The sequence below is a fragment of the Erpetoichthys calabaricus genome, chromosome 15, assembly GCF_900747795.2.
Source record: "Erpetoichthys calabaricus chromosome 15, fErpCal1.3, whole genome shotgun sequence".
In the NCBI taxonomy this organism is placed as follows: domain Eukaryota; kingdom Metazoa; phylum Chordata; class Cladistia; order Polypteriformes; family Polypteridae; genus Erpetoichthys; species Erpetoichthys calabaricus.
Genome location: NC_041408.2, coordinates 77499322 through 77511936, shown reverse-complemented (window position 1 = coordinate 77511936; position 12615 = coordinate 77499322). Strand labels below are relative to the sequence as shown.

The 12615-nt window shown below is 38.7% G+C and overlaps 1 protein-coding gene across 7 annotated transcripts in view; it reads left to right on the top strand.

Moving 5' to 3' along the window:
• LOC114666113 (spectrin beta chain, non-erythrocytic 1) overlaps window positions 1-12615 on the top strand; it is a 521913-nt gene that overhangs the window by 217561 nt on the left and 291737 nt on the right. For all 7 annotated transcript variants that reach the window (XR_007933536.1, XM_051919168.1, XM_051919167.1 and 4 more), the window contains one exon: window positions 7833-7884. Coding sequence is in view for 6 of the 7 variants with exons in the window: in XM_051919168.1 (XP_051775128.1) it covers window positions 7833-7884 (52 nt within the window). In the remaining variant the exon portion in view is untranslated. The remainder of the gene's footprint in view (window positions 1-7832; window positions 7885-12615) is intronic.

Here is a 12615-nt window from a genome sequence, read left to right as displayed (position 1 = left end):
ATGCAATAGTCAATCCTACTACAACAACAACAACAACATTTACTTAAATTGCACATTTTCATACAAATGATGTAGCTCAAAGTGCTTTACAGGATGAAGAAAGAGAAAAATGACAAAATACAGAAATAAAATTAGGCAATACTAATTAGCATAGAATAAAAGTAAGGTCCAATGGCCAGGGAGGACAGAAAAAAAAAAAAAAAAACTCCAGATGGCTAGAGAAAAAAACAAAATCTGCAGGGGTTCCAGGCCTCAAGACCACCCAGCCCCCTCTAGGCATTCTACCTGACATAAATTATCTCAATCAGTCCTCATGGTTTTCAGGCTCCACAATTTTTATTTATTTATTTATTTATTTCCACTGGAAATAAATGCTGTGGTGGGCTGGCGCCCTGCCTGGGGTTTGTTTCCTGTCTTGCGCCCTGTGCTGGCTGGAATTGGCTCCAGCAGACCCCCGTGACCCTGTAGTTAGGATATGGTGGGTTGGATAATGGAATGGGTGGATAGAAATAAATGAATGAGTTAATTTCTCTGTATCCCACATATTTAGAAAATGCCTTAATTTTCCAACATTTTTAAGATGAAAGAAACATATTTTGGACAGTTTATAATGTGCACTTTAAGTGACATGCCAAAGATAACACCTAGATTGCAGGCTGATTCTGTAAAACTAATGGTGATTCCAACTATGTTAAATGATGACAAAATATTGTTGTGATCAATATCATTCCCTCCCATAATTAACATCTCTGTTCTATCTGTGTTTACACTGTGGTAAAATGAAGATCTGGAAGAGGGCATCTCAGTCTGCAACTTTGTTGCTCAATTTGGTTGTTTCATAACCAACTGGGCTACATTTAAAGAAATACTGGGGAATAGTATTTTTGAGTGGGATGACTTATTTTGATTGCATTTTGTAAAAAATTGTAGATATTTTCCACAATCAAAAATAATATACTAAGTCCTTCCCACATTCTCTTTAAGATAATTCAAAGTAAAGTTAATATAGAAGAAAACAGAGTGCACAGGTAAAACCATAGAGATACAAGGGAAATATGCAAACTCCACACACAATAGAAGTGGGCCTGGATTTGAACCCAAGACTGTGAGGTAGCAGTGCTACTCTGCATGCCACCACACCACCTTGAACACTTTGCTTTGTGCTAATTGTAGAATTTATAAATGTATGACTGATGGTTGATATTTTTAAATCATGTTGATTTTAGATCCCAGAGGGCTATACAGTAGAATCAGCAGACATGTTAGTCATGGAAATGTAGTAAGAGCACAGCCCACTATGAACATTAACACATTAGCTGAACAAAATACTGTTTTTAACCCTTACATTTCACAATTAAATAATGTTTGACAAAAAAGTTTACACTTCCTCAGATCAATGCAAAATTAATTTTTTACATTGTTATGCTGGTGAGTTTAGAATGTTCAGATGGTAAAATATAAACTGAAATGCCACTGTCACTGTTTGGCAACTTTTTTATTTTAATAAACATCAGAAATACATTGTTCATGTCCACAAGTGCAAGTAAACAGTAGGGTGTTTGTATTTATTAATAAATGAGGTGACCATCGCTGATTTTGCGTTGTTAATGACTCAATTACTACATGCTTTCACCTTATTAGACATTTACTAAGTTACAGTGTATATTTACTTATTCAAATTTTCTGTATTCTTTTGCCTCAGAAATTCTCAGTCATGTGAAAAAGTAAGTACACACGATGCTAACCTAAATGCGACCTAAATAAAGACTAGGGGCCTCATGTATAAACAGTGTGTACGCACAAAAATGTTGCGTAAGCCCGTTTCCACGCTCAGATCGCGAGGTATAAAACCTAAACTTGCCGTAAAGCCACGCACATTTTCATGGTATCCTAACCCTGGCGTACACAACTTCTCTGCTCGGTTTTGCAAACTGGTAGCACCCAGCGTCAAAGTAGTGCTGCTGTTCCCGGGTGGTTTCCCTTTCTTTTTTACATCCACAATGCCAGCTTTATCAAACACACTGAAATTAACCGCATATTGTTTATTAGTTTAGGGCATCTGATTGTAATTAACCTGTATCAATATAATGGTCCATGGAATGGCCAAACTAGTCTAAATAGCTACTTTAGCGTTGTTACTATCACTGCACCTTCTTCTTCTTCTTTCAGCTGCTCCCGTTAGGGGTTGCTACAGCAGATCATCTTTTTCCATATTACTCTCACTGCACCACTCGGAGCAGCTGATCGGAAAGACAATTACCGTTATACAGTGTCAAGCACACGCTGCTTCAGCCATTCGCTATTTGAACTGCTCTCACACGGCAAATGCTTCAGAGCTTTTCCTGTATGGACTTCACGGTTCAGAAATAGTTTCATCCCAAGAGCTATAAACGCACTCAATCAGTCCATCAAGTGCTCCTTGTAGCACTGTTTGTACTTATAAGTACAATCACCTCACTGTAAACTTGCAATACAGTAATAATATTGCACAACCTGAGCCACTTTATAAAGCACGTATTTACATATGATGACAATGTCATTTTTAAGATGAAATGCAGCAAAATATGTTTATTACATTATACAGATAAAATGTTAACGTCATTTAAATAATCTATATTGTTAATAAATAAACATGTGAGGACACAGTGGCGCAGCGTTAGCTAGTTCAGGGATTGTTCCTGCCTCGCGCTGTATTCTTGCTGGGGCTGGCGCGACTCTGGAAGGTAGATGGATAGAATAATTAAACATGTACTACGAAGATATTTCAACGTTCCTTAAAAGTTTTGAAGAATCAGAGTTCTAAGCTTACAGATGGCTTAACATCTATTACAGAGCTGATTGTGTGGCGATTGGTTACTTGGAGAAAGAAAAAGAAGGACAGGAATTGGGGGCTAGTACGTTTGAAAGAGACAGTACTGCTGCAATAAATTATTTCATCGAAGGTCGCGCATGGCGCAGCAAGCATCTTGCAGGAGGCAGGAACAATTTGTGGACATGGCGCCTGCTCGTCACTATCACTACGCCACCATGTTCCCATGTTTAATAACATGCTTTAATTCCTCTCATCATGAAAATGATATCACATATACATCTCAGTATTTTAATTATTCAGAGAGCTGTAATATCACGAATGTAATGGATTCTGTGTCCTGTCGGAGGAAGAGAAAGTCCGTTTAAGAAGCACGTAGTGATTCACACACATAGAAGAACACATACAATACAAAGCATTCAATGTGCTACTTTAGTTACGATGGTACTTGAGAAACCAGTAAATTAAACAATTTAAAGATGAAGTTTATGATGTTCTACTTTAATGACAAAATAAACTACATGATTGAAGTGGAAATTTCGAGATTAAAGTTGGCATTTCGAGCTTTTTTCTCACTGTGTCCCTATTTTTTTTTTTTCTCTGAACCCTAATAAGTTTTCATATGACACTCAGACGGTGGGCTACGACTCGCCTTTTCACGGCGACTTTGATATCTGATCTTTATTTCGGGCACTGTGCATCTTTGTGAACTTGAGCTTTTGAGTTTCTCCGACAGGCTATGTCACTCGATCAACTTCCTTTTGTTGATTATATCACTGTTTAAACCAACAAATAGTAAGTTTTTCCTTACCTCCACTTGGTATTCGCTGAAATCCTTCTATTTTCCCCCGTGCTTTTGCCATTGTCTTTTCACAGAAGGCTGAGCTTAAGGACTATTTATATTGATTTGCATATTCAAAGAGGTGTAATTCTGGGAGGAGTTGGGGCGGGACAGCAGGCGTGTGCACGTGCGTTACTTTTCACGCTGACCAGGATTTATGTAGCGGAAGAACGTTGAAGTTGGCGTTCGTGCAGATTTATGCATCTGGATTTTTTTGTACTTGCGAACATTTCCGCTTTTGTCCGTACACCATGTTATAATGTGAATTTTACGCACCGCGTTATACATGAGGCCACAGGACTCCTAGAACAAAGCTGCAGACTGAGAGGCATGAAGAGAATGTCCTCTGGATTCAAGAGGCAAAGATAGAATTTCACCAGAAGAACTTGATAGTAACTGTAAAGCATGGTGGTGGAAATGTTGAGGTTTTGGGCTGCCCACCATCAAAGAATCCACTAGGAATTCTCTGTTGCACCAGAATGTGCTTCGTGATAATGTGACCCTCTCTGTGATTGAACCGCAATCAAAAGTGGACATTGCAACATGACAACTACCTTAAATGTACCACTAAACCCACAAGGAATGGCTGAAAAGAGAGAAATTACCAAGTCAAAGTCCTGATCTGAATCCCATCTAAAATCCTGCAGGGGGAATTTGAAACAGGCTGTGGATGCAAGGCACCCCTCAAACATTGCACAGAATTCTGCATAGAGGAGTGAGAACATTTTCTCAAAGTCAATGTCAAAGACTGCTAGATAGTTCTAAGAAATGCCAACTTGAGGAGGTGATGCCAGCTTTTAGAGTCAAGGGTGGATTTACTTTTTCCACAGATAGAAATTATATATCTGTTCATTTTGCAGTTACCTTTATTTAAAGATACTGACATTTTTTAATTCAGACCAAGGCTTTGGGTCTTGGGTTAGGCTTTATAGGAGGAGTGTTGGCAGCTGGAGTCTATCCCAGCTAGCATAGGACACAAGGCAAGATCAAACTCTGGATAGGGGGCCAATCCATTGTAGGGCAAACACACACACACCCCAAGCACACACTAGGGCCAATTTAGCATTTCCAGTTCACCTAACCTGCATGTCTTTGGACAGTGGGAGAAATCGGAGCACCCGGTGGAAACCCACACCGACATGGGGACAACATGCTACCCTGGTCTCCTTAATGTGAGGCAGCAGTGCTAACACTGTGTCGTCCTCTAAAGATACTGTTAAATTGAAAATCAGATTTTGTTATGTTCACATATTTTAAAAAAGAAAACAAAAATATCACAGGATGAGCTTACTTTTTCACATAACTGTATGTGTAATCTCTTGCGAAATTCTGTTTAAACAGAAGCAAAGCAACAAATCAGGAGCTCAACCACAACTCTGTTAGAATGCAAAGGTCAAGTGCAGTGTGATCAAGGATACTTAGTATATTTGTATTGCGCTGATCAAAAGAAAATATCTGGCACTGGGAAAACTTCAAAGTTTAATAAACCCAAATGAACATTTTAATTCAAATGCAAAAAAAAATAGATTTGCCTTTAGCACAATAATTAAAATGAAAAGAAATTGTAAAATGTAATCTAAAAGCCTTTAGATTCTTTAAATAAAGACATTAATATCCATCCATCCATTTTCCAACCCGCTGAATCCGAACACAGGGTCACGGGGGTCTGCTGGAGCCAATCCCAGCCAACACAGGGCGCGAGGCAGGGAACCAATCCTGGGCAGGGTGCCAACCCACCGCAGAAGACATTAATATTCACAGTAAAATTTAAACACTTAACTTCACATTTAAAGCACATTAAAAAAATGTTAATGTATAAATGCAAGCTTTCCTGAATATCTGTCTTTCAGCTAAAGTTAGAATGATTTTTCTATTTAAAATTGTCTCTGTGCCATCTCATTTAAAAGTACCTCAATCCAGGCCTGTTTTGAAGCCAACTGATAAAGGGTGCCATCTAATGGAAAACACAGCAATTACTCCAGTGGGATTTCTAATAGGCTAACTGTTTCTGTTCTTCCTTTAAGACATTAACAAATGATATGCCTGCACAGCTTCTTTACACAGACAGTTGGGCTATATTAGGATCCTCTCCAGTAATGTCTTCATTCAGTTAGTGAGACTGAAAATATACTACCGTATTTATTAGAGGCCTTCATGACTCCTACAAATAAATTTCAAAACAGATTCATGCCTACAAAGTTCACACCAGCATCTAAGCCCAGTTCTCTGGTGCTGCACGGTTGCAGTGCTAACAACAACTCCACTGACACCTTATTTTGTATACACAGACTATCAACATTAAACAAAATAGATCCACATTGATTTTAAATTCAAGATCAATTGATTAATTCATTTTTCTGTACTAAATATTTTTTTTACATGGAATGTTTTTTGAAACGTGTCACCTTTGTGCTTGCTGCCTGACAGTGACTGGCTTTGCGCTTGCTATTCTTTTGCCAGAAAATGATGAAGGAGAGCCAAACAGATCATTATCCTCCATATGTAAAGTTTACTGGAGAAGCTGTTGTTTAATGTATTGATTTGTTAGCTGTGGACAGCATCAAATAGTTGATTTCTAAAAACCTGTATTTAACTCACATCAGATCAAGAGAGATTTTAAGCCAAGAAAGGGAGCTGACCTGAATAATCAGGTGTCACTAGGGGTTGTGCTCCAGGTTCATGTGCATCAGGCCACGGAGGGGAATGTCGAAAATTCAACACTCTGAGAAAAAAAAAGCTAACATACAGTAGCTTTAATCCATTCAGAATCTCATTAGCACAAGGTGACTTAAATTTAACAATTAATTTATATATTCAGAGCTGGAGGTGGCAGAGGTAAAGATGATTAGATTTGCACTGGGTGTGATGAGGATGGACAGGATTAGGAACGAGTACATTAGAGGGTCAGCTCAAGTGGGACGGTTGGGAAACAAAGTCAGAGAGGTGAGATTGTGTTGGTTTGGACATGTGCAGAGGAGAGGTGCTGGGTATATTGGGAGAAGGATGCTAAGGATAGAGCTGCCAGGGAAGAGGAAAAGAGGTGAGACAGGACATGCCGGTGATGGGTGTGACAGAGCAAGATGCAGAGGACAGAAAGACATGGAAGAAGATGATCCGCTGTGGCGACCCCTAACGGGAGCAGCCGAAAGAAGAAGAAGGAGCGCAGTGACACAATCACACGTAAACCACTGTTCTACGCGTTTGAGATGTGTTTCTGTCTGCTTTGGTATCTTTCTGTCGTTTTGACTGTTGCTTCACTAGATGCATAACAATAGCAAGGTGAGTGTAGATACAGTAAGCATTGTGGTCTATGTATATACTGCGTGCTAAAGCACTGCAGCTATATTCTGGCATGGCATGTTTGCTTTTCAGTTAGACAGTCATGTTAACTTTAGATATTTGTATAGACATACCATCAGAAAGTGCATGCTATCCAGCCTTGTCCGTGCTTCCACTGGTTTTGTTAGGCAGATTTTCTGATTCAGGTGCTTTTGAGTACTGAAATCTGAATCTTCTATGGATGTTAGATATCAGCTCTCTTAAAGGCAGTCCTTCTCATCTCCATTTGATGGGGTGTGACACATTGGTTACTTTGAATGCATATTTTACAATTCATATTTTTCATGAACATAGCTCCCAATTCTTTCAACCTTACATCGACTCCTACACTATCATCAAAACTGAACAACAGGGGTTTCGGTTTCAGATTTGGAAACTATGGATTAGGGATGCTCAATCTGTAATATACTAATTAGTTCACAATAACTCATGGTTGCATATGTGTCTCTTCTAATTACAGCTTAAAAATGCAGAACTTTTCTCTACATTTGTGGCTATACATACAATTGTGAGACAGTATGACATACCTCAAGATGCAACCAAAGAGAAACAAGCCAATCATGTGTAACTGTATATCAAATTCTCAAGTAATTGTTTATTAATAATGTAACAATGTACTTGTCTCTGCAGTTTGAATAAATGTGTCATGTTTATTTACTAACAGCATTTCTCGTTTTAAAGTTGAGGCTGGTAGGATTTAGGTTTATCACCATGGTTCTGTCCAGCAACTGTCTGTATGTCGGCAACTAGATTTCCAGCCTGGTCAGTCTTGAGCTTTTGTTCTGAGACACTCCTGACTAATCCGAACCTAATGTTTATTTTAACAATAATATTTTCTTCCAGGTGTCTGCCTGATGGATTCCTCTCGGCCTATTACTGGATGCTTAGCTACAGCGTAAGTGACAGAAATCTTACTTTTTTACATACATTGAAAACAACCTCATAACACTGATGCATTCCTTCAGGGTGCAAAACAAGAATTCAAGCTTTAAGGACTATTCTAGGTGGCATACTGTACTTGGAGTCCATTTCAGTCTTTGGCTTGCGTATGGAATTTGTACATTTCCTTCTGTTCCCACAGATTTCAGCTGGCTTCCTTCCAAAGTTCAAGCACAGGCTATGAGGTTAAATGGCAACTGGACTGCAGTAGAATAGCATTGTACCCCAGACTGGTTCCATCTTTGTGTTAATTGTTCCCAGGACGAACTGTGAAAACCCAGCAGGTGTTTACTGGAACAATGAAAAAATGGATGGAAGGCTAATTTGTTCTGAACTCTTATAATTGTTAGGCTGTGACATGAAGTATTATATCTATAAATGCACCTGGATTCAACGTTTAAAACATTAATTTAATCATGTAATCTATGCTCTTAATCTTAAAGGAATACTCCACCTGAAAAATGATATTTTCTATGTTGCTTACCAAATGTAGTCTGTAGTGATAGCCAAGAAAATTTCTAATATGTCTTGTTTGCATGCACAGTATTATGGGAGTTGGTCTTTTTGGTTTTATCTTGTATGCTGAGTTTTCTGGAATTAAGTATTAATAGTATTTCAGCAAAAACTATGTGCATTTTGTAAATTTTGAGCATATGGATGCATAATGGACATGCGCATTATGTGACACTAGTTACGTGACCATTTTTTTTTCCAGGGACATTTTTCACATTTTATATATATGCCGTTACACAGAACTGGTCATCATTGCATTCCATTACATCATAAACTTTTTTGTCTACATTTGGTATGAAAACATGAGATTAAAATTTTTGTAGCTATCACTGCAAACTGCATGGGGTATGTAATGTATAAAAAAATATAATTTTTGGGTGGAGTATTCCTTTAATGTTTCCGTGTAAAAGAAAATCAATGCAAGACTGAAGTTTGCTAAGACATAAGAGAGACACAGTGTGTCGAATGTGTTTGACTTTCTGATGTTCTATACAGAAAGTGTAAAACAAATATGAGAAAAATACAATACATAAAGAATGAACTGATCAGCTGTAGTTTAAAATATATTGAATAGCAAAGTTAAGAGTTGACTCTATTGTCATTTTCTTTAAAAAACATTTTTTATTATAATCTGAAATGACTAGCAGGTGGTTGACACCAAAGCTTGACCCTAGCCAGGGTGCTGTCTGTGTCGAGTGTGAATGTTTTCAGTATATTACTGTATCTTTTTGTCTGCATTGTGTTATTTTCCACATCTAAAACAGACACTGATTAGGTTGATCAATAGCTCAGAATTGTCCATTGTGAGTTTGTCCTATGATGGACTGGCATCCTATCCAGGTCTTTTTGCTGCCTTGCACATTGCGTCTCCTTGATGGGTTTCCTTGATGGGCTTCAGTCTCTACAGTCTGAACTGGAATAAGAATGTTGAAAAAGTAAATGAATTAACTCATTACCTGAGTGATGTAGAGATGCAGCAGGTAGTGTTGTTGTCTCTCGGCTTTAGGTACTCACTGTAGATTTACTTCCTGGCCTGGTCATGGCCTTTGTGAAGTTTTCAAGTTCTCCGTCCTGCTTGTGTAGGTTTTCCTCTGGTAGTTAACTGAGCATTTGCTCTGATGGCCGCAGTTCTACCTTGGGCTGCAGCCTGATGCTACTGGAGTAGGCTCCAGCCATCACAAAGCCTGTGATGTAATAAATGGGTATGGATAAAGGCATGGTGGGATTATTACTTATATTGCTTTCTTTTTGGTCGAAAAGTTATTACTGCTAGTTAGCAGTGCTGTCTCCTAGCTTCAGGAATTGGACTTAATTTGCCTGTCTAATCAATGTCTTTAATTACAGTGTTTATATTTTACTGTAAGCCCCCTAGTTTGTTCCCATATGCTAAAGATGTCAGTTAGATTAAATGATGACTCCAATTTAGTGTAGAGTTATTGAGTTTGGGTGTACGTATGGAACCGGATCTTAATCTAGTCAGCGTCAGGTGAAATTAAAGACCTAAGCCTGGATAGAGCACAATTTCATCACAGGGCACACTCACAGAGCTAGTTTGGAGTCATCAGTTAAACCATTTCTGTGTGTCTTTTGTTGGCATTGAATTGTTAATTGTTCTTAGCAAACATGTCAGTAAAAAGTTCCTTATGTAACATGCATATCAAACAATAAGTGAAGTCAGCTTTATTTGTCATCCTGCCATATACAGAGTACACTTCTTCTTCTTTCGGCTGCTCCCGTTAGGGGTCGCCACAGCAGATCATCATCTTCCATACCTTTCTGTCTTCATCATCTTGTTCTGTTACACCCATTACCTGCATGTCCCCTCTCGCCACATCCATAAACCTTCTCTTAGGCCTTCCTCTCTTCCCCTCGCCTGGCAGCTCTATCTTTAACATTCTTCTCCCAATATACCAGGCATCTCTCCACTGCATATGAACAAATCAACACAATCTCGCCTCTCTGACTTTGTCTCCAAACCGTCCACCCTGAGATGACCGTCTAATGTCCTCATTTCTAATCCTGTCCATCCTCGTCACACCCAGTGCAAATCTCAGCATCTTTAACTCTGCCACCTCCAGCTCTGTCTCCTGCTTTCTGGTCAGTGCCACCATTTCCAACCCATATAACATAGCTGGTCTCACTACCGTCCTGTATACAGAGTACACTGCAGAGATTAAATGATATGTCTCTAGGACAACAGTGCAACACAATATAAAAAGAATACATAAAAAATCTAAGGTGAAATTTTCAGTGCAGGTGTTTTCTGTACAAAACATGTTGCAATGAGGAACAGCAGAGATAGAAGCAGAAGCAGTAACATGAAGTTTTACTTCATGTGTAACATGCATCTGTTATAGTGCGGGTTCTAACAGACAGACTCATAATAGCAAGACGTTTGTTAGAATTATACAGTATAATAAAGTGCAAAAGTTCCAAAACTGTATCTGGAGGGCGTTTGCAACTGTGTATATATGTAGTACAGCATGTAATATAACACAAGATGGGTCCAATAAACTTCATTTAACTTGACAGTGCAGTGCCTTACTCAGTGGGCTACAATATGTTATCAGGAAGGACTATAAGATGAATACTTGGTGCTAAACTGTTAAAACATTTATTGATGCTTAAATTCATTGCACACATATTGAAGTACTAGGGTGGTGGAGGCTTTGTAATCAACCTCTGTATGTTATGTACTGTACCAGACTGTTTTGTCACTACTTCTCCACCAGAGGGCAGCAAATGACTACTAAAGGTTCTAACATCAGCATCACCAGAGACATTGTGACATTTATAATAATTCTTTGCATTTCTATAGCGCTTTTCTCACTACTCAAAGCGCTCAGCAATTGCAGGTTAAGGGCCTTCCTTAAGGGCCCAACAGAGCAGAGACCCTTTTTGGCATTTACGGGATTCGAACCGGCAACCTTCCAATTGCCAGTGCAGATCCCCAGCCTCAGAGCCACCACTCCGCCTACAAATTTATGCATTTAGCGGATACTTTTATTCAAAGTGTCTTACAAATCGTAACTTGGGATACAGTCCACTGCCAGAGCCACAAGGCCACAATACATACACTAGTTCATTGTTAGCCACTTAGCAATATAACACACACTTTGATCTAAGCTGGCAATACAGTATATTAAATTTGTTATTTGACTTTAAAGCCTGGGGATGCAACTGAGTCCTGAAAGAAAATCAAGGCGTATGCATCATACCAGAAGGCATAACAACTATCTCTCCATCACGCAATGTGAAAAATTTTTTAAATTTCTAGCCCCTAAATTTGGTAGTGCTTCTGCTTTGCATTAAGGAGACTGTGGAAGATTGTGGGTTCGCTTCCCGGTTCCTCCCTGTGTGGATAGCGCTTTGAGTACTGAGAAAAGCGCTATATAAATGTAATGAATTATTATTATTATTATAAATTACCACAAAAGTTGCTCAGACACATTCATCCATCCATTTTCTGAACTCGCTTATTCACATTCAAGGTTTAATGGAGTCAGAGGCCATCCTGGCAGCATCAGTTGTAAAACCGAAGTCTGTACTGGATGAGGACTAGTCTAGTCTTGCAGGACATGACGTGTACTGTCATTCACTTTTAACTCAAGTCCAGGTATGTCTTCAAATGCTAAAATATAATCTGGTTCTTCCCTTGTGACAAGTTATGCTGGTTTATAACATCTGTAATGTCTTCTCTGCATACACAACACACTTTATATGATCAACAGGGTTTGCTCTGGGAGAATTTCAGCTATAGGTGGTTGTACCAATCATAACTAATTAGCTTGCTATCAGCAAGATGATGCTGACAAGAGCACCTTTGCCTTTTGCTGTTTAAATCATAACCTCTGGCTTGAGGTCCACCTTTTTGAAGCATTCAGTTAGCTTAAAAATGTCACAGTCAGCAAACTATCTAATTGTTCCTCCCCACATTGAATTCAGTTTCATTCAGGGGTTGTCACCAGACATATAATATATACGTCTGGTACTGTGAGACTCAGTTGACAGTAGAGCACACACATGGACAACCAATCCTGATCATAAAAAGCCATTTTAAAGTTTCTAAACTGCTTACTATATTAATCTTACGATGAGGAAAGATGACAAGTACATTTGATTATATCTATGCATTGATGATTTTCTCACTCTCTCTATAATGCAGTCCTAGCCA